Source organism: Micromys minutus (genome assembly GCF_963924665.1).
Source record: "Micromys minutus genome assembly, chromosome: 3".
Taxonomy (NCBI): domain Eukaryota; kingdom Metazoa; phylum Chordata; class Mammalia; order Rodentia; family Muridae; genus Micromys; species Micromys minutus.
The window spans coordinates 37,594,782-37,617,367 of record NC_137972.1 but is presented as its reverse complement, the minus strand read 5'-3'; the positions used below and the strand labels follow the sequence as shown (position 1 = coordinate 37,617,367).

The 22,586-nt window shown below is 45.7% G+C and overlaps 1 protein-coding gene across 14 annotated transcripts in view; it reads left to right on the top strand.

Annotated features, from left to right (window-relative positions):
- The window catches only part of ITPR1 (inositol 1,4,5-trisphosphate receptor type 1), a 313,259-nt gene that overhangs the window by 233,632 nt on the left and 57,041 nt on the right, over nucleotides 1-22,586 (top strand). For all 14 annotated transcript variants that reach the window (XM_080913792.1, XM_080913793.1, XM_080913799.1 and 11 more), the window contains 7 exons: nucleotides 3,244-3,424; nucleotides 5,588-5,841; nucleotides 11,250-11,450; nucleotides 12,894-13,004; nucleotides 15,286-15,381; nucleotides 18,166-18,288; nucleotides 19,496-19,600. In XM_080913792.1, the coding sequence (XP_080769918.1) occupies nucleotides 3,244-3,424; nucleotides 5,588-5,841; nucleotides 11,250-11,450; nucleotides 12,894-13,004; nucleotides 15,286-15,381; nucleotides 18,166-18,288; nucleotides 19,496-19,600 (1,071 nt within the window). The remainder of the gene's footprint in view (nucleotides 1-3,243; nucleotides 3,425-5,587; nucleotides 5,842-11,249; nucleotides 11,451-12,893; nucleotides 13,005-15,285; nucleotides 15,382-18,165; nucleotides 18,289-19,495; nucleotides 19,601-22,586) is intronic.

Here is a 22,586-nt window from a genome sequence, read left to right as displayed (position 1 = left end):
AAGCTTCTTCACTCTTTCTGCCATTGACACTCACTTCTGTCCTCACAGAAGAAACTGCATGTCTTTTTCCAACTGTCTCTGGGGTCTGAGAGCCTGAACCTGTGCTCCATTATACCCCTAAACCACTGCGACAGACTGTGTACCCCTGTCCCGAGGCGACCTTCTTCCTAATTAGTAGCAGAGTGTCAGGAATTAGTGCTAAATATTTAACATGCAATGCCCTTTAGGGTCCTGAGAATTAACACCCAGCAGGTACTTAGGATGCTGCACAAAGGATTTTCCTTGACCTACTGCTAGGGTGGTTCTAGTCATCTCTGTGGGCATTCAGGCTCACCAGGAAGTACCACTGCCATACTCACTTTGCAGATGAGTAAGGCACCAGAGATGTGTTTCCTATGGTCACCCTCAACAGTGGAACGAAAGCCCGGCAATGTACATGGGCTGTGCTCTCTGTGTGCAGTGGCAGCCCTTTCACTTGGGTAGAGAGGTGGGATTGAGACCCGAGCTTTGTGTTGCCTTCTCCTTGAAGAGCTTCTCTGGAGACAGTGAATGCATTCTCCCTTTGGTGAGAAAATGCATAGCTGAAAAGGTGAGGGTTGGCAGTGGGGGGAGGGGCACCACACACATCTCCCTCATCTTCTGCTATCACTACCTTCTTGTTCTTTTCCTAAAGACCTTCGGCTTCAGGTCCTCGAAGAGCTGACCAAGTATTGATATAAATAATGGAAAATAAACAGAGTGGACAGTTGCAGACACACAGAAGTCCCTGTCCTTCTCTCATTCCAGGAGAGCTTTCCTTACCCTGGAGGTGTCAGGTAACAGACTAGGCTAACCCCCTCTCCCCACCAGCACCGTGTGAGCCCTGAGGTTTGCAGCAGGCAAGCCCTGGGCCACCTCTCCTGTCGGGGAGACAGATGACAGGCTCCATTTATTTATATATTTTCTTAAGTGAGGTACTTAGTTTTCTCAAATGACCAAGTTGTCCCCCAAATGCTTTTAAAGTTGCCCACACTAGGATGGCAACTGCATGGGTTATCCTGAGGGTCTTCCTTCAAGCGAACCCCAGCAGTATCCCTTGAGCAAGCAGTATCTCCTGTAATCCTGTGTGTGAGAAGCTGGTGTGTGACCTGTAACAGCCTTGGGAAGGCCAGTCCTGGGAATTAAGGAGCTGTGGTTTGTTTCCCCATTTTCCCGTGGCTCATTTTATTTGTGGATATGTTGACTCTGAGGGGGACCATTAAAGTTGGTTTCTGATATTTAAGCAGTTTTTCCAAAGTTATTTCTTTGATGGCCATTTATTTTCGTCAAGTTGGCTGAATGTAAGAAGGATCTCATTGAGGGGAGCTGGTTGAAAGAAGATATGAAACACTAGTTTCTTATTAGTCTGCTGACAAACCACTATGGGGTGTTTGCTGTATACGGAGCCTGATCAGGGTGCTATGGACGTGGCTGTTGGTCACACCGGTTGAAACGCTTGCCTTCATCAAGCTTATGCTTCGGCCCAAGACAATGAGCTGGGCAGTAAATAGAGCAATGGGACTTCACAGCATCAAACTATTATTGTGAGAAGAGAACGGACATTTGAAAAGAAGTGGTTGTCCTGGGCTTTGTTTGGGGGATGCCTTCATTAAGGCAGGAAGTAACCTGAATGGGGAGACAAAACAGTGAGGAAGGCCTAGCTGTGGAAAGATTCAAGTGGTGACATTGAGTGGCTGCCACAGAGCTGTTTGCCAGAAGACTCTCTGGAGGAAGTCAGTAAGTGATGTTAGGGTGATTGTTGCGTCACTGTGTCTTTTCCTCACCACACTGTCAGTTTCGTGGTGAGTGGGGGATTCAGGCCCCCTGTGCCCTTTCCTGTTTCTCATGTACTTGACACAGTGCCCAGCTGTGACAGGACAATAGCAGGTAGGTGAGTGCATAAAAGGGGAAGATATCAGAAAACTAGAAGACAGTAAAGAGCAATGGTGGGCGCTCCAGATGTAAGGGTAGTTGAAGAGTCATGGTCTTAGAGGACTCAGTGACCACACAGGAAGATGGCGATGGGGCTAGACACTCGGGAATGATTGCAAGGGAAAGGTCAGCATCCGAGGGTATGCAAAGGAATGGCAGATGCTGTGTTGTCAGGACCAGAAGTCAAGATCTATGAGCCAGGCGAAAGGACATGAGCGAGAAAGTACAACATAAGCAATTGCTGGGCAGATGCTGCTCACTGGGGCTTGTCGGTGACCGGAAGAGCCAGGATAGCTGTGTGGGTGGATTACTAGGTTGGGAGATACACACATAAGAGCTGGAGGAATTAGGGGGCGTGGCAGTACTGGAGGGAAGTTATAGCTCTTTCCGGCATTGGAAGCTTACAGCGTCCCTGTCGTAATTTCCATCTTGCCAGAATCAGGTATGAAACTGACAGAAAAATCTCCTGAGAGAAGAAAATATATTGTCTGCAGCTTTGTCTCATTCCTTTGGAAATGACCGTATTGTATTTTTATGTAAATAACTCACAACAGTGTGGTTCTTGTAAGGGGGTGAAAGCGAACACTGGTAAATGAAGTAAAGACACCATATTGTGTTTTCCCATCAACAATATACACTATTGCTTGTAATGGGGCCAAAAACAAATGCACATCCGAGAAGCAAGCTACCTGGAAATTCCAAACATCATCTAACCACTCCTTCCTATGGCTTTATTTGAAAATTACCTTTCTCTTGAGGACTTGGAGGTTGCTCCTGCCTGCTGTCACTATCACCTAAGCTCCTGGCATAGGATCCCAGACATTCCTGAGCATTTTTGGCTCTCGAATCTCAGCCTGGCTTGAGGACAGGTTACCTTTACCTAACATGCCCTGTGGAGCAGACGTCGTATCTCCCTTCACTGCTTGTAGGGACACATGCGTACAGGAGCATGGAGAAGACAAGCGACCCCTGTGCAGTCATCACTGTAACCATTTTCCGTTTTTGTCGTTTGTGGAGTTACCGTGTACATAGTCCTTTGCTATGAGAGGAGATGTCCTTCCTAGCTGAACTTCAGTGAGGGTACAGGGGTGCTGCTCCAAGTTCAACTCTATCTTTGAAGGTCTCCATTGTTGAAAAGTGGGGCCTTAAACTCCCAGGAATGAATATTTGGAATGGTCGATCATTTGCAAATCTTATGACCTGCCTAGGATCTCCATTTAGTTTGGGGACTCTTGTTTGTGTCCGTCTCATGGGCCCACCTTGGTGCTGAGAATCTGTTCTTCTCCGTGACAGCACTCCTTCTTCTGCCGGCTGACGGAAGATAAGAAATCAGAGAGGTTCTTCAAGGTCTTTTATGATCGAATGAAAGTGGCCCAGCAGGAAATCAAGGCAACAGTGACAGTGAACACCAGCGACTTGGGAAACAAAAAGAAAGATGATGAAGTGGACCGGGATGCCCCATCCAGGAAGAAAGGTAATACGCTTTGGTCCGTTGGGCTGGACTTGCAGAGGAGCCTTGTGCAGTGCTGCGTGCTTGTCGTGATTTCCAGGTTCCAACATGCCTTCTGAACAGGGCTTTTAGAAGAAAGCCACCACTCTGGTTATGATGTAATCCTTCCTAGTGTCCAAGACAAAGCCCTGCCACCTGGGAAATTCTTACCACTTAATAAATTCGTCAGTATTCTAATTCATGCACAGTTTTAATTAGTATGGGCTGCACTCGCAACTTTTCTTACTTCTGTGGCAAAGGACCTGACACAAACGGCCTAAGACAGAGCAGGCTTATTGCAGAGCATGCTCTGAGGTTATATAGTCCATCACAGAGGGGAGGGGAGGCCTGACAGCAGGGATGTAAAGAAGCTGGTCACAGTACATCCACAGCCTGCAAGCAGAGCGTGATGAACGGGCGCACAGCTCCTCTTTATTCAGTTCTCAGCACCAGACCAGGACATGGCGCCACTCACGTTCAGGGTTGCTCTTCATACATCAGTTAACCTCATCAAGAAACTCCCTCACAGACAAGCTCAAAGGTCTGTTTCCATGGCAACACTAAATCTCATCGTGTTGGCGATCGCAATTAAGATCCATGAGGGCTTTTTATTTTTTGAACTATTTTTCTGATTATTGTTAGAGAACACTAGCACCTACTTTCAGAAGTCTTGTCTGTCTATGTCAGGTGACTTTAGTTTCCATCAAAACAAAAAGAAAAGGACTGGGGGGTGAGTGGGTAAGTTTAGGAGTCAGGTAGCCTTGAGCAAATTAACTACTGTGAACTCAGCTTCTCAAGGTAGTACTAGATTTGTCAGTCAAATAACTGATGACATTTGGAGAGTGTTCCTTGTGGAGATATTGGAGGTTGAGCAATATTTGTGACCTTTTGCTTGTTAGATACCATTCACACACCCAGATGCCCAGCCAAACATGTCTCTAGGCATTTCCACTTAGCTGCTGAAGAAAGTTGGGGGGTGGGGGGAGTCACTTTCACCACTGTTTGAGAACCACTAGTGTAGAAAGGGGGGGGCTATAAAGAGAAGAGGGAGGGGGAAAAAACCCTACCAAGTCCTGCTGAGTACTGAATATAAACCAGTGTACACTAGCCATCTTTCTGTTGCTCTAACAAATACCTGAGGTGTATAAACCTAGGACCAGAGAATTTCCATCTGAGTTCAGAGTAATTGAGTTTTCAGTCTGGTTGCTTTGGGACCTGCCTTAGAGCAGCACATACCTACTAGAGCAGATAGCAGAGGGTAAAACTGTTCACCTAATGGCAGAGAACCAGAAGAAACTAGAACAAAGTCCCACAATTCCCTTCAGGGACACATCCCCTCCTACTAACCTATGACCTCCCACCAAGCCCCACCTCTTAAAAGTTCTATCATTTCTCATACTACTACAGGCTGGGGCCCAAACCTTTAACATATAGGCCTTTGAAAGAGGTTCCTAGATCTGAGCTGTAAGCAGTATTGTTCAAAGTTCTTTACCTATCTGTGTCAATTCCTGTAAACCTCGAGTTGACCCTGTACTTAGATAAAATGGCTATCTCTGTTTTACAGATAAGGAAACTGAGGCACAGATGTTGTAGGATGCCACTCAGCCAGCATCAGAGACCATGCAGTCAGTACCCCCACCTCCCACTTATGATGCCATAGTTGTCCCTTAGGGTTACTCTTCAGAAAAGATAAGATAATACAAAGTGCTTACTCCTGGTACCCTGGCACTTGGCAAGGGGTCACTTGTTGTCTTTCCAATAACGGTAATTGCTGTTGTCATTAGCATTACATCAGATCTCTCAGGAGCCTTCTAGAAGTCACTGATGTGCACACGTTTTATGGAGGAAGAAGCTGAGGCTCAGAGCCACAGGTTATGGGGTCAGCAGAGCCTGCACTATGCTTTTTTGCTCTGGAGCATAGCACAAGCCTCAGCGGTATGTCAAAAGCACTATGGAGTCAGCAGGGCTAGGCTCCATGGCCTACCTGTCTAGAGACTGAGAGGAGATGGTGGCTTCCTGGGTTGTTTTTGCCAATTGTACAGATCCCTTGCAAATGCAGGAACTTGGGCTTCTGGCTGTTACATAGAATATAGAAAATGGAACTTCTGAGGATGTAGCAGTATTGACTGTCACAAGTTTGCCTCTTAGCCAAAGAGCCCACAACACAGATAACAGAAGAGGTCCGGGATCAGCTCCTGGAAGCATCTGCTGCCACCAGAAAAGCCTTTACCACCTTCCGGAGGGAGGCCGACCCTGACGACCATTACCAGTCTGGGGAGGGTACCCAGGCTACAACGGACAAAGCCAAGGATGACCTGGAGATGAGCGCAGTCATCACAATCATGCAGCCGATCCTGCGCTTCCTGCAGCTCCTGTGTGAAAACCACAACCGAGATCTGCAGGTGAGAGACTGGGCTGCAGGTTCCTGGAGACCTCCAGGAGAAGCCAGGCTGTGGGGACCCCGAGATCTACAGGAGAAGGTTCTAGATTGGGGAACCTGACACCAACGGGTGAGAGGCTAGGGTTGGAGGACCCTAAGCTCTGTAAGTAATTGACAGTAGCACAGGAAGCCCCAGCCTTTGTAGGTGAGGTCCCTGTGGACCTTATCACCTACAGGTGGGAGTGCGGGGTAGGTTGGACCATGGTTTTCTGCTTCTCTTCATGGTTCAGTTCCTGTCACTTAGGCTAGCTTGCCTGAATTGAGGATCCAACATTACAGACTTTCTGGGTGACTAATAATAAAAATATGGATGGGTCATCTGTCCCTTCATGTCTTCACCAGTGTCTCTACAAGGTCAGACAAGGACAGTCTCATTCATTAGGGACATTGGCTCCATATTTAGTTAGTGTACTTAGGTACCCATGTGCTTATGTATTATAGCCTGTCCGTTGCCACCAATAACAATAGATGTTCAGGTAATGACTTAACAGATGAATAGACTTTGAAAACCATCTAGGTTCTAGGGTCATCAACTAGCTGAATGGAGTCAGACCTTAAAATGAAGGAATAGCCCCATAAGACCCGCCATTGGCCATGCTGACCCATCATGTGTCAAGGTATGATTGGCGGTCAGTGCCCCACTTCATGTATTGATGTTCTGAGCTCTACCTTGTTGACATCTGAGTATGGGATCCTGGCCGTCCCTTTGGGTGCCTATTGCTCAAGTTTTACTGCTTCAGGCTCAGACACCTTGGGCCCAGATCCACTGAATGAAAATCCACTCAGGTGAAACAGAGCATCCCTTCTCCCAAAGCTCCGGGGTCTGGAGATTGTCTCATTGGTCAGTTTTCCTGTCTGTCATGATGATGTCATTTGTCCCTCTGCCTTATAGCAGCATCATTGGGCAGGAGGGAGACTGACTAAGGGAACAGTGAGTGATCTGTATGAATCTAGGCACAAGCAGCTCATTCGTAGCATCTTTGTGACTGGGGGTCCCACTGTGCTGCTAAGCATAGGGATTGGTGTCCTGTACTGTTCTTCCATGTGATGTCACTGACCACCGCCAACTTTAGGCTCCCCAAAGGGAATAGATGGCAGCAGTTTCTATTCCTGCTGTGTAGACTGGAGAACATGTCTTCAGGACCCAGCACTAGTGGCCAGACCTCACTCATCCCCCAGATCTGAGTGTGTGGAGCAGGGGACTGGGGCCAATCAGAGATGGCAGTACAAAATGCTCAGTGCTGTAAAGACCCCACAGCTAATATTTGCTGAGTTCCTAGCTAAACAACCGAAGCTGCCTTGAGCAGAGCAGATCTCTCTGTGCTGTCACAGGGACAGTGCTGATAGATGCGTCCTGAGCTGGCTTCTGGGTTCATGGACTTGCCCTGCTTTTCTTCCTCCTCTTTTCTCCTCCCCCATGCCCATGTTCCTAGAGTAGGGAAATAGAGCTGGGCCTTAATTGTACAAGTTCGAGGTTTTTCTTGCTGGAAGTCTTCAGAATTACAGTCTTAGACTTTATCTTTCATGTAACTCTCTCCACCTTACACCCTCGGCATCCCAGAGAGAGCAGGTTTCAGTGAGGTCGTTATACTGCTCTAGGGAAAATTAGGGGGTCTGGGCAGCACGTGGGTGTATGTGTGTGTGTCCCTGCATTTCTGTCTGTCTGTGCAAGTGCTTGTGCAGAATATACTCACGTTTTAAAAAGACCTAGCAACGTAACATTTAAAGGAACAAAAAGATTTTCCAATTAGGTGGTTCTAAGCAACATTTTTCTTAACCATAGAATTCTTTGTTAGAAGACATCTTGTGCAAAAATGGACTCAAGCTGAGTAGAACAAAGCAAAACTTCCCTTTGGAGACTGGAAACTAGAGTGTCCCAGTACCTCTTTCCTCCAGCCCTCATCTGTAGGAGCTCTAGAGAGCATAGGGGTCAGCCCTGGGAAGCTCAGGTATCTTTGGCCCTGTGGTATTCCTGGATCCACTGGTTGGGGATGGGGTAGGTTAGAAGCATCTTTTAAAACATCTTAAGATATTTATAAGAGGACAGTAATGAAACTCATCTCCCAGTGTGGTCATTTTAGAAATCAATTTTAAGGAGGAGGCATGGTTCCCCACAAATCTGGGGGTAGCCTGCTCCACTGGCATTGTATTTGAGAGACACTAGTTCTGAAAATGACAGTGAGTAAGCTATACCTACTCAGAATGCCACCCTTTGGCAGACAGTGGGGCACTTTTGTACATATCTGATGAGTTCTTAAAAGATGCTTCTCACCTACCCCCTCCATCAATGGATTAGGAACATCACAGGCTCTTACAGACACTCAACGTTCCCAAGAATGACCCTCAGTTTTTCTAATGGCTGGCAGGCAGGACTGGTTTGCTCCCTGGTGCAAGGAAACACAGATCTGCTCAGACAGAGGAAGCCCTAGCCTTTTGAGGCAGCGAGCGTCTCTGGGCTCGTGCCAGTTTCTTGTTATATTTATAACCTTGACTTTCCTGTTGGTAGATGTTCAGTGGAAAGAAAGCCACTGAATTTGGCCTTGCCAAGTGGGCCATCGCTGCCTTAAGCAAGCCCTGCTTAGTCAGAAACCTGATGAAGGACTGCCCTTTCACCAGAGTGTGTGGTTTTAAGTGTTTGCTGAGCCCTAGCTTCCCCATCCCCAGGTTAAAGGCCCAAGGCTACTTGAACACAGGCCTGAAACCTTTCCCTTCTCACCCATCTCCAACCCCCACCTCACCCTCCCGAAAAGACCAGAGTTTCTTCATGCTGACGCGGCAATGTGCTGTGTGCTAAAGGTGGACTGACAAAGCTTCCCTGGGCCCCTCAGTGAGAAGTATGTGTCTGTCTGCGTAAAAGGAGGAAATAGAGCTGAGTTTAGGACAGGGGAGATTCCAGCGAGACTGCAAGAATCATGAGCGATGGCCTTCCCTGGGACCACATGAAGCCTTCTTGTCTTCTTTTCTCCATCTGTTCAGTTGAATTCAGATTATTGCAATCAGTTTTGATAAAGCATCTAGCTGGTGCCAGCCCTGTGTAAGCTGCCTGCAGCACTGAGCAGGGTTATGTTTTTAGAGGTGCCGAGGGACCTCTCCAGTATGGAGCCCACTCGTCCCACATGCCTTGAGAAAAGAAAGGCATCCTAGGAGGCTCCTGTCTCATAACATGGGAGTGCTTCAGAGGCAGACAGGATTTCCTGGACGAAGTGACTTCACACTACATCCCAAAGGAAGAGGAGTCAGAGGAGAGGTCAGGAGAGCATGTCAGACAGAGGAAATGCTCTGTGGAACCTCAGAGGCAAGAAAGTGAATAGTGCTTAGAGAATAAGAAGTTGATTGCTGCTTCCAGAGAACACTGTGGTGGGAACGGTGACGTCATACAGCAGAGAGGAACAGTGATGTCACTGTGATGGGTCTCGAAAGGGATGCTGTGAGTTTGCCTCATAAGCATTCGCATCCTTTCAGTGCCTGGGCTGAGGACCCTCTAACCCTGTGTGTTGGGGGCCCTGACAGGCCTTTAGATAGGTAGCACCTTCCTTTGGTTGTCACACAAGGGAGAAACTGGGTGAGACCCTTCTCTGCCTTCCTGTAGCCCAGAAAGAATACTCACCTACCTTAGGAACGCCCATAGGGTAGGACTCCTGAGTTGTCTGTGCTTCCTCTGTATGGGAACCTTACTGAGCGAAGAGGGAGGTGTGTGTGTGTCCTGACCAGTTAGCAGTCTGCCTACTTACCCGCCTTTAACCCGTTCTTTCACGGTGCTTCTGATGCTCACAGCAAGCATGAATAAATCCACTTCCTAACTTTTCTAATGACAGGAAGTATTTAAATAAAAGAGTTGTATCTCTTCTGTCTACCGAAAGCTGTTTCCCTCCTTACTCTATTTAGAAACATTTGGTACAATTTTATGATACACAGTAATCTATAGAACTTATAAATCTACTTTTTTGTAACCTACAGTATAACTTAGAGATCTTTCCACATTGGCATGCCAGGACTTACTCAATGATTCCAATTGATAATATGAAATATTATGGGTATATTATTATGTTTTTTGGCCATTCCCCAGTTGGTGGGTATTTAGGTTGTTTCCATTTCTCCACTGCTGTAAACAGTGCTATCATGAGTGTCCAGTACATACTTTGTGAACAGAAATGGAATGATATCAAAGCTCATGTCCACTGTGCCTTTCTGTTGATGTTATCTTTTTTACTTCCCAATTTCTACATTAAACACTGCCCACTTTCTAACTCTGAGATAAATAACACTATAGTTGATTTGTGTCTTATTAGAGGACTCTCAGACAAGTGCCTCTTTATCAGAACAGCCAGCTTCACAAGATTACCTAGATGTTGCTTTCTTTATTCTGTTGAGGAAGGATCTTGATTTGTTTCTCTTGGAGAATACAGTGGAGAATATAGTCAGGCACATATGCATGAACACACACACACACACACACACCCCTTACTTTAACAGGGGAAATGGTCGTGAGCTACAGCTAAACTGTGGGTGTGCGTGTGTGCATGCCAGCAGTCGGTGTTAGGTACCTTCCTTAACTGCTCTCCACTTTATTTATAGAGCAGGGTCTTTCACTGAACCTAAGCTCATCAGCTTAGTCAGGCTGGCCGCACAGTGAGCACCAGGGACCCTTGTGCGCTGGGCTTACAGGCATGCACTGCTATGCCTCGCTTTGTATGTGAGTGCTAGAGATCTGAACTCTGGTTTTCAGCTGCATAACAAGCACTTCACCAACAGATCCCTCTCTCCAACCTCTCTGCTTCTTCTTCCTTTACCTTGTCTTATCATCTTCCTGGGTGGTTAGAAGGTTGTGTGTGTTGAGCACAAGACTAGTACTAAGTAAACACCACAAAGTGAGATGTGAGAGGCTAGCTTAAGGGCTAGATGTTAGCTCAGAGGAAGAGAGCTTGGCCTAGCACTCATGACGTCCTTGGTTCCATCACTGGCACTGAAAAGAACTGCCTTCCTTTTTACACACACACACACACACACACACACACACACACCACATATACATCTGTACCGGGATTAATTTTGTTAAAGAAGTAAATGGTAAGATGAGAATTGATACCAAAAGAACCCAAAATGGATTTTCAAGAGGATTGTTCCTTCCCTGAATTTCATATAGACATATTGGAGAAAAAGCCAGTGCTGTAGCCATAGGTTAAGATCACTGCTTGACCATCCCTAGGCCATGAAGACTCTTCTAGCCCATGTCTTCTAGCATCTGTCTTCCTATTAGCCAGCCATAGTCCTGATACCAGGACACCAGCCCATTAGAGACAATCAAAGTAGCAGAATGGATGACCTTTTTTTCTCTTCATTTTGCTTTTGTTCTTGTGTGCCCCATTGCAGAATTTCCTTCGCTGCCAAAATAATAAGACCAACTACAATTTGGTGTGTGAGACACTGCAGTTTCTGGACTGTATCTGTGGGAGCACAACTGGAGGCCTCGGCCTTCTCGGACTGTACATAAATGAAAAGAATGTAGCACTTATCAACCAAACCCTGGAGAGTCTGACTGAGTACTGTCAGGGGCCTTGCCACGAGAACCAGGTAATTCCGTTTGTACTCTGGGATGAGAGCAAGATATAGTTAGTATTTGCAACGGTTCACAGAGGACAACTTGAGCACATAAAGCACTTGCCTGTCGACCTTAGGGAGCTCCTAAGACAGGAGCTTCTTCTCCAGCAGTGGAGAAGTTTCCATGCTGTGTTTTTCATAATCTAGAACTCAACCTTGACCCAGTGAATACATGAGGTTGACCATGTCTTCTCGGCTCAGTCTACTTTGATCTGGTTTAAATGTCCAGTTATAACTGACCTTTAGGGGTAAGTAAGAAAGTTGGAATGAAAGTAGCACCTGAGAATCGTGACCTATTCTAAATACTAGAAAAGGTCAAAACGATTCCTTGAAACTCCTTAAACCCAGCTAAGTAGAAAATACCTGCTTCCTGTGAAAGGGCGTGAAGGCAAGAAGAGAGCATTCGTAGTTGAGATTTAACAATGTCTTCTGGGAAAGGAAAGACCAGCAAGCCTTGCCCAACCTCACAAGAAGTGTCATTGTGGAGTAGAACCCGGTATTTTTTGTTGTTGTTGTTTAAGCTTAAGCATCTGGAAGACTCTGAGTTTGCACTTCAAGGCTAGAATGACTGATTTTTAGCTCCTATTGGTAGTTCCTTCCTGGCTGGAGAGTGGGCAGGTAAAAGCTTAAAATGGTGGATTCTCTACTCCATGAGCAGGGAACGTATGAGGTGCTGAGTTAGTTGAGGGAGGCAAGACCTTCACACCATGGAAAGCAGTTTAAAGTAAACAGCTTAGCATCTGTGAAAATGGTAGTCTTAGTGTGAGGACATTTTGGTAGATCTACTTCCTTCTGGAAGGTATAGATCTAGTAAGAAGAAAGAACAAAGAAATGCAAGCGTTCTGGAGGTATGTATGTGAGTTTCCTTACTACACCAGGTTTATTCTCAGGCTACACCAAGGCCTACTGAAAGGAACAGACTAGGGTAGCACGTTCTGTAGTCAAGGATCCTCATTGGAGGAAGCCGGTCCATTTTGATACCATACAGACTGAGCCAAAAGCTTGCTCTCTAAGCTTAAGCCTTAAGCAGAGGTACTAAAGTCACAAGATGAGTGACATAGAGAATGGAACACAGTTTTAAAGGGGAGAGGGGGCTAAGATCCTGGTATCAGTCACACACCATATTTTCCTATAAGAACAAAGCTGATTGCACGGCACTATGTGGATTAAACTCAGCCAATTTATCAGTTAGGGTATATGGGGACTTTCCTACTGTTTACTGTTAATTCTGAAACTAGAGATCTTCATCTGTCTTTTATTTTTACCACTTTCTCACGGAAAATTGCACTCTCCCCAAACGACATTACTGGGAGTGGTAAGCATTGTGTTGAAATAGCAGTTTAGCCTGTTAGCCTCTGACGTCTGATTTATGGCCAGCATTTGTGTAAATGCCCATGTGTGTGCCTGTTTACACAGAACTGCATCGCCACCCACGAGTCCAATGGTATCGATATCATCACAGCCCTCATCCTCAATGATATCAACCCTCTGGGAAAGAAGCGCATGGACCTTGTGTTAGAACTGAAGGCAAGTGGAACTGAGAGCTAGAGGCGGCAGCTTTGGGAAAAGTCAATTTATGTTTTGCCTGGCATGTGACACAGTTGGTATTGTGAAACTGAATACCAAAGACATTCTGTTTAACTGATCAAATGACCCACATTGTACATTCTGACCTAAAAATGCAGAACTTCACTCCTTCCAAAGAAGGGCCTTGGGAGTACCAGCTTTTCAGGTCGCCTAGAGTGAAGAGCTGTCACCAAAACTGAGAAACAAATTCAGAAAGAATAAAAAGCCTCAATTTTGAAATCCACTGGGGGTTGGAAGGAGAAGAGAAAGGCCATTTCTCTGTGTTTTCTGCTCTTACTGCCTTTGGGGAAAGGGACCAGCAGAAGAACAGTACAACTGAGCCCTTCCAGTGTCTTAAAAAATCAATTTTTACTTAGTTAGGGGATGCCTATTCCATTCTATCATTGGCTGTACAGAAGGGTGGCTGATAATGTTGGCTTAAAATAAGAATGTGCCTCTGATGAGTTCTTCAAATTGTCACAAGTGAGAGACTATAGCTGCCAACCCTGGAGCAACCCTAGCATTTAAGGCCCTGTGGAAACAGCTTTATGGGGTTACATGATGACTTTAAGGTGCTTACTCTGTGGGGTTTACTAACTGGCAGACCATTCTTGAGTGTCTGTGTGTTGTCGCCCCAATCTCTTGCCCTTGTTCTAGGGAATGTGTGTGTAGTGGGGCTTGAGGGTATCCCAGAGATTGAAAAGGATTTTAAAAAATCCAGTTTGAGAATTGCCCTTGCAACCCACCCTGGTGTGGGATGCTGTTTGGAAATGTGTTAGCATCTCTGAGTACATTTTCTCTCCTGCTGTTCCCACGTTAGTGCAGGTTGAGACCTGTGCTCTGTCTTGTACCTAGAGGCAGCAGTAAGGACTTTATCATGACAGGGAAATAGCCTTGAGTTATTAAGGTTAGCTGAAAAGCTCCTCTGTATTTATTTCATGAAAGGTGTCAGAAGTAAGGCCTCGGGGAGACGTTAACACAGACTTCCCCAGGAACTGCATGGTTAATTTTATTTTGCCTTTAGTATTTAGAACTTAGAGTCCAAACTCATGGTTAATTTGAACATATGGTTTAAATGGAATTTTTTAACACTTCTTTTTTTCCTTCTGATAAATACTTTGTAGTTGACTTGAATATCATTCAAGCTCTCGTATGGCTACCATTTATCAGAAAGTACATGATGAGTATCCGAAATAGACTGAGACATGCATGTGTTCCTGGTTGGCATTTCAGTGCCTTTTCAAATAAATTCAGCCATCTGAGGATTATGCTCAAAAGACAGAGAGCACAGTAAATGAACTGAACTTCTATGACCAAAGCTGGGAAGGAAAACTGGTCCCGATTTCGAACCCGTAGAAAGAAAACACAAACTTTTGAGGCCTTTATACACAGAACTATATAAATTGCAGGCCTAGGGTCTCAAATGATATTAATCCACGAATCACCAGGTGTGAACACATGGACGTTGTTAACATAATGGGAAGTTATGCCTCAGTGGGTGTGAAATGTTCCTTTGGGTCGCTTTTGTTAACTAATAGCATATGTAATCATGATATTAGGAGGCATGAAAGTTGAGATTTTAGGACAAGGAGAAGTTACATTTATTGCCTGTCATCTCTGTCCAACAATATTGAATAACAAAGTATTTAGGGAAAAAAATTGTATCTATACTAAAAATATATAAACCTTTTTTTACCTTATTCTTACTCCCCAAAGAGTAGAGTCTGGGTGTTGACACAGCATTCATACCATACCAGGTCTTACAAATAAAATAGAGTTGAAGTAGACAAAGAAGATACGTAGATTATATGCAAATGTTCTTCTTTGTAAATATAGTGAGAAAACCACACCCACCAGCACCCTTGTGTAAATTGCCTATTTCTGATAGAGCTGCTGTGGGATTTACTAGCTAACCAATCATTCTCGTAGGCAGTGTCTTAAGTGTGCTCCTGAACAATCTCTCACCCTGTTCTGGGGTCCCAGGGGTTGTCAGAGATTCCAAAAATATAATACATGTCTTAACAAATGTAGTCCTCTTACACTCAACTCAGACTCTGTCCATATGCTTCGGAGGTTCCCAGGAGCATACCCTCTGACTGGCCAAGGTACTCTGCAGTATACTTGACCACAGGGTGAACCTGTCTGTCTAGCCAGGATGCAGACTTGTTCATCTGGCCACATATGTCCAGGCAGCTGCCCAGGCCGCTCCTCCATATTTCCTCCCTGGGTTCTCTCCATTTAGAACAATGCTTCGAAGCTACTCCTGGCCATCATGGAAAGCAGACACGATAGTGAAAACGCAGAGAGGATCCTGTACAACATGAGGCCCAAGGAGCTGGTGAGTTGTCCCCCATCACTTGGCAGTAGCACCAAGGAACTCAGAGCGAAATTCGCAACAGAATAATGGACCCACTTCTTCTGAAAACATTCCTCAAAACAGAAGCATCAAGACATGGGTGTTACACACTGACCTATCGGCACAGACCACATATGGAAGCTTCCCTCCCCTTCCCTCACTCATGGAGACTAGTGTGCAGTGAGTGAGTCTGAATTCGGGTTCACAGCTTGTTCCTTTGTATCACCTTAGGCAGCTCTTTGAGCTTTCTGAGCTGTACGTTGCTGCTCTGTAAAAGAGAAGTTAATATTACATCCATTGATGGGTTATTTTAAAGTCTGGAACATAGGAGTCATAGCAGACTTTTATAGCATGGTGCCAGGCATATAGTCCCAATGTGAATTGAGGTCCATTTTCTTCTCCATATTCAATATTAGGCAAGCGTTCTACCACTCAGCTACATCCCCAGCTCTTGATTTTGGGCAGTTTCATTTTGCTTTATTTTGTTTTGTCTTTGCAAGGGAGCAGGGGTAGGAATAGAAGGTTGAGACATGGTCTCATGTAGTTCAGGCTGAGCTCAAACTCACCTTGTAGCTGAGGCTGTCCTTGAACTCTGGATTCTTTACCTCCACCTCCGAGAATTGGGTTGTGAGTGCACGTCACCATCCCCTGACAGCCTTGATTGTTTGTGATGATGAAGTGCTGCACCCCAGCTTATGATCCCTTTCCTTCATACACTGGGATGACTGGTGTATCACCACACATGCATAGCCCACTGTCACATCTTTGAAGAGCTTACAAGGTCACATCTGCTTTTGGTGCAGTCATCTGAACAACAAGAGAGTCTATTTTGAATGTTGGAGTTCGCCTTTTGTTCCTTGAAACATGACCTGGTTTATTTTCAAAGAGTGGCATTTATGATAGACTGTGACTCCCCATGTTGGGAGTTGGTGGTTTGAGCTGTGAAAGGAGCAGTGTTCAAGGACAGGTGATATGAGTTGAGTCTGTTTGGACTTTGCCCCATGCAAATAAACCGTAACCGACAGACTTAAATGAGAGCACGAAAACGTCCCTGCCTCCTGGTGACCTGGATGTGCACCAGAGGCCAGAGCAAAGTCTCTTTATGTATCCCTTAAATAAAAGTTCACAGCAGCCTGGTTCTTTGATCCCTGAGGTCAGAGAGTGAGTTCTCAGCAGAGACAGGATTCTCTTCTAGTTTACATAACAGCTTATGTAACTGGGGGTTGGGGGTGGGGGTAGCTGGGTAGCCAAGGGTCATTATTTAGTAGGGTTAGAATGGCCCTTGCATAGAACCCATTTCAGAGGATATGAATCAAGAATATGCTCTGTCTCTTCAAGACTGTAATGGGTAGAACAAATACCATGACCCCTTACTATGGCGCCACCAACTCCTGGGTTGTCCCCATTGGTTAGAGGACATTATTCAGGATCCTAGAAAGGATCAAGTCTTGTAGCAATCAGAACCCTAAGAAGAAAAACAGGAAGGAAGTTTGAATATCCAGAACATATCCGAGTGTGCACATGTATGCATGTGCACCTATGTGTATTCTCTACATATTTAACAGTGCTGGGGTTGGTTTTAGAACTGCTTGGAAAGCGAGCTTAGAAAGTAAGGGTCTCATCCCTGAAGTTACATCCAGCGTCTGAGCCACTGTCAATGCAGAATATGTGGCTTTCCGCATGATTCCTCTTGGATAATGAGAAGGTCCCAGACAACAGCTAGTGGCAATGCGGAAGGTGCCCCAGGCTGAAGTACCTTCTGACTCATCCAAGGAAATGATTAATTCTCAGTAGAACTGAACATATTTACTCTTAGTGCTTGAATTATTAAATTCTGAATGACATGTTTATTTAGGAAAGCTTGGCAGGGCATTGTGCTGAGTGCCAGGAGAAGGATTTAGATGTAAGCAGCCCCAGCTTCTTCACCCTGGGAACCAAAATGAGTGAGAACCGTCAGCAGGTCGTACAATGCTCTAAGAAGTGTGCTACTAGGTTTTGAGGACTCCTAGAGTCAGGCAAGCAGCTGTGGCTGAGTTCAAATCCTAGTTCATTAACCGTGACCTTAGTAACGGTCTTTGATGTCTTTATTTCCACATCTATAAGGGAGTAGAAATTTCTGAGACCTCACAAAATGTTTGCTAGCATTACATTTTAACAGAAAATAATTGCACTACTTTCCCCAAAGCTAGTGGATTTCTTACTAGTTTGCACTCTCCCCTCATCAGCCCCCCAAGGGAGCAGTGGTTGGGATAAGGAAAATTTGGTGTGTGTGTGACATTTTGCCATTTTCATGGGGTTGGGTAGTACTAGTGGTGGCAGTGTGTGTCTCTGTGTGCTTGTGGTGATGGTGATGTACGTGTTGAAATCAAAACCAGGTCTTCTCTTTCTACTGTGGGTTCCAGGATTCAAACTCAGGTCTTCAGCTTACATGGTAAACCCTTCTAGCCAATGAACCATCATCTCAACAACACTTTGTTCTTGTTAGGGTTTTTATCACCATCAACTTCTAGAGCAGAATGATGTGAGCCAGCCATTGAACGTGTTGGTCTAAGCAGAGTGAATGAACTTCTCTTGTCAGTGAAGGTGGTGCTTACTCCTGGGATCATTATAACTAAGGAGACTGGGATGCATCCAAACCTGGTGGGGTGGGCTATAGTCCTTGGTGAGCAGTGCCCGCTGTGGGAGACTGCTGGCTAAGCCGTACTTGCCAGTCCTGCTGGGGTCAGTCCTGAGTCAGAAGATGTGTTCTCCCGTCCCTACCTAAAGGTGGAAGTGATCAAAAAGGCCTACATGCAAGGTGAAGTGGAATTTGAGGATGGGGAGAACGGTGAGGATGGAGCTGCCTCCCCCAGGAACGTGGGCCATAACATCTACATCCTCGCTCACCAGGTATAACCCTCTCTTGCCCTTCTACACAGCACCAGCATGCTAAGCTGGAGGTGCCCTGAGACTGGCTCTTCCTGGAAAGCTTTATTCTAGCACTGGTTGTACCATGTAAACATAGCTTGCAGGTATGTTTGGCCTCCTGCCTTAAAGGAGCTGAGTTCCAGGATGCTGCCATTTTCCCAGTATCAGGGAAATGCCATTTTCCCAGGTCAGGGACTTGGAAATCCCCATGCTTTGTACACACATCTACCCTCGAGCAGTGATACTGGATGCTTTGTCTGGAGCTGCTGGAAAGGAATCTTGGGTATTTTATAAATACTAATGAGTCTCTCTTAACAACCTTAAAGAAATAAATGTGAGCCTCCTAGATTATCACATTTGGAGATCTGTGGGAACTTGTCCTTACAATTTCCTTTTGTTTGCCTTTCTTCCCTGACACTAAACGCTGTATTTCATAATCTCTTCCCAAGTGTCTGGGCTTTTGAAGTTGCTTCTTTGAGTATACTAGTGTGTCTTCCGGTTTTGGGTGGGGATAGGAAAGCTATAGCCCAGCAGGAGACTGACATGTCCTTTCCTTAGGCTCTTTTAAACTTGGGTTCAGGGCCTGGGTGTAACACAATGAAGGCAAGAGGCCTACAGTTACTAGGTCCCTACCCCTGCCTAACTAAACGATTTTAAACTCTCCCCTGTACCTACCTCATCCCCTCCATACTAGGCATCTAGCATCCAAAAGGGTTTCTGAGTGGCCCCAGAATGGAGGCTTAATGGGGGTGCATGGAAAACTTTATGTCCCTTCTGCCTAGCTTAAGAAATCAGAGAAAAGGGGTATCCTACAGGGGCATGAACTGTCCATTCTTTTATGCCAGACTCCAAAAATAGCCTGTGTGCAGAGCAGAGCTTTGCAGAAGGGAGCAAGTCTCTCTTTCTGTACCTTGGCCTTTGGCTTACTGCTGGTCATTTTACAATCAGAAAAACTGGATGTAGCTCAGTTCGTACAGTGTTCACCTCACATGCAAAAATCCCTGGTTGCAGTGGTGTATATCTGTAAAGCCAGAATTCGGGAAGAAGAAGCAGGAGAATCAGAAGGTTAAGGTCATCCTCAGATACATCAAATACATGAGATACATGAGGCCCTGTCTCAAAGGAAAAAACCTAGTTTAAGTATCTCTTATAATCCTTGGCTCCCAGTTTCTCTTTGCTTGTCTTCTAGTTGGCTCGCCATAACAAAGAACTTCAAACCATGCTGAAACCCGGAGGCCAGGTGGATGGTGATGAAGCTCTGGAGTTCTATGCGAAGCACACAGCACAAATTGAGGTATAAACCAGTCAAGCCGTGAACAGGGAATACTCAGGCAGCAAGGCCTGGACCTGCAGTAGATGGTACCCTGTACCAGGGTTGGCGTGTTCTCACTGGTCTGAGCAGTAAAAATGTTGAAGTGTTTCCTGTTTACTAGCTCCTCCCATTAGGTACTAGATTTCCAGCGGTGATCAAAACTATCATGATTACTGCTTAAAGTGCAGAGGGGAGATACACTGATCAGATCTATATAGATTTGATTGCAACTTCTAGCTGGCTCCTAAAGCAAGTAGGTAAGGCTGAGGAGACAGCTCAGTTGATAAAATATTTGCCATGCAACCACAAGGACCCAATTCAATGCCCAGATCCCACATAAAATATCCAGGTGAATTATCATGCACTATGGTCTCAGTGCTGGGAAGGCAGAGGTAGGCAGATGTCTGAATTTGCTTTGCCTACTGAGAGACAGTTTGGTCAGGGAGAGACCCTGCCTCCAAAAAGGGACAAGGGGAGAAAGTGCCTGATGCCCAGGTTGACTCTGGTCTCTCTCTCTATTATATACACAAGTACCCATCCACATATACGAACCTGTGTACACATGAAGTCTAGCAGAGGGACCTGTAGATTATAGGAGGTCTGTTCTGAATAGAATCCAGCTATAGAGTGAAAGAACTCAGGACTAAAACAAGCAGTTCCCAGAGGGCGGAGCTTTCCCGACCTCTACAGGGGAGACCAGGTAAGGGGTGCTGCTGGAGAAGGCATGATGGCTGGAATGGAGTGAGTCAAGGGGAAGTGTACAAGTTAAGGAGAGGAAATAACACAGAGCAGTCGGCGTTTACACACCGTCCTAGGAAGACGTCTGCACTTTATCCTCAGAGCAGTGGAACTGCGAGCACATCCCCCACGGTAGCCCCACTGTCCTCTCTGCATTTTAACAAGACAGAATCCTCACTGACCTCTTGAACTACGCACATCATCTCTACCTGGAAAATGGAGGAGCTCTTCAATGATGCTCAGTGAGGATGCTAGCTTCTCTCCCTCTCAGGCTCACGGCTGGAGTACGACTCCCAGGCTGTCCCCTGATTATTTATATCACCTGCATTGTCTCTTAGTATCTGAAAGGAAACATGTCTGGCTCTAGGGTCTAGATAGTCAGGATATAATATCTTGTTTTGCTAGTAAATTTATTATAATGTCTGAAGAAGGATTTGGTAGGCCTAAGACTGGTTGGGCAGAATGACACATTTAGGAGGAGGCTCTTGGAAGTCCATTCTTACCTGCTATCTCAGTTCTCCAGGCCATGCTGATGAAATGCTTCATTTGCCCAACTCAATCGGCCATGCCAAATGCATGTGAACACCTAGTCGGGATTTATTGATCCTGGCCAGAAGCTTAGCCAAAAGGCCAGCTCTCTCTTCTGCATCCTTTAGGAGACAAGCTTGGCAGTGTAGAATGTTAAAGAGGAATATGATCTGGAGGTAGTGTCCAGCTCTCTGGCCCAGTTGGGAGAAGACTAGAACCTGACTGAGGTAAAAGGCATGAGCAAAGTCTCTTACTACCAGGGATAGAGAAGAAATGCTATTCTGTCCTCCTGACTCCCACCCACTGCTAAATCTGCCCAAACAAGGAAATTCTAAAAACTGTTGCTAGCCTCGGAATCAGGCCCTTGGCTGGCCAGGACCCTCCCTTTGATTCCCCTGATGGCTTATGCATGCAGACCTGAGGTACTGTGTCATAGCTGATTGGGGCTTTGCTAGCAGACTCTGGACTCTAAACCCTTCAGCCATAGAACACAATTCTTGTCAGAGGTCTCCCTCCCCCCCTTCATTTTCCTCCTATAGCCAGCTGCACATCTCTTTTGTGCTTGGGTGAAAAAAGAGATGGTCCTAATGCTAGTCTCTATAAAGCAAGTGGCCACTTCCTAACAAATACATGGAACAGGGCCTTGAGCCTGTGTCCCAGGCAGGTTCTAGGCATTAACCACATACTAAGCTTCCATTTAAACCAGGTTAGCTTTGAACCAAAGCCATTCTGATAGCAGAGTGATTCTGACTGCCCCCCCCCCCCCAAAAGACCTGAGCTCTAGCTAGATTTAGGAGGCCCTGGTATAAAGACCATTTTCCTCTGTACTTACAGAGTCAAGGGTTTGAGAACCTGTCTGACCTCCATAAGAGTTTCCCACTACAACTGGGCCTGAGTCATCTCTCTTGCCCCATCAGGGAACAAAAGTATTGAGAGAGAGGAAGCAAGCTCTTCCTGTCAAGGGTGTCAGCCCTGGGCTTCACCTGACCTCAGCTTCTGAGGAAGAATGCAGAAAGGCTAAGAGGCCATGTCTCTGGTGTACTGTAGCCTGTGGTCTTCTAGAACTCTCTGTCCTTGAAACTGTGACTTATTACAGTGTCCTAAAAATGGAAACACACTGCTCTGGAGATGGAACCCTTCTCAGGAGGAAATAGAGGAAACCTGCCGCCATCTGCCCCTGTGTTGGCTAGTTGGCTAGTAAAAACCAGTTTAAGGAACACTGACGGCGTGGGCATATTGGTTCCTATGTCATGCATTCTGGGCACTATGGCAAGATGGAAGAAGTCATTGCAACTATGGTAGAAAAGCAAAGGTCTGCTCTAAAAGTTCCTTTTCAGAGTTAACCCAGTTTTGCTATGTGAGGAAGAATAGTGGGTGAGGTTTATGCTATGACCCAACATTGCCCTATCTAGTTAGATAGCCATCAAGTCGTGCCTGTTAAATCAAAATCAGATGCAAGTAATTATTCTGTTGCTCATTTGCAGTAACTGCATGTGCCTCGTGCTTGGTGGCCTCTGTGACTAGTGGCTGTCCTCATGGACACACAAAGAACAGCCCCATCGACGGAGCAAGTTCCATTGTGCAGCACTGGCCTTAGCTGCATGTTCTGAAACACAGTATAAAGTGTTCCAGATGAAAGCTGGTCATTTCTAAAGGAAAATGAGAAATGGGCTCCCCATCTGTTCGTTTTCATCAACTAAGT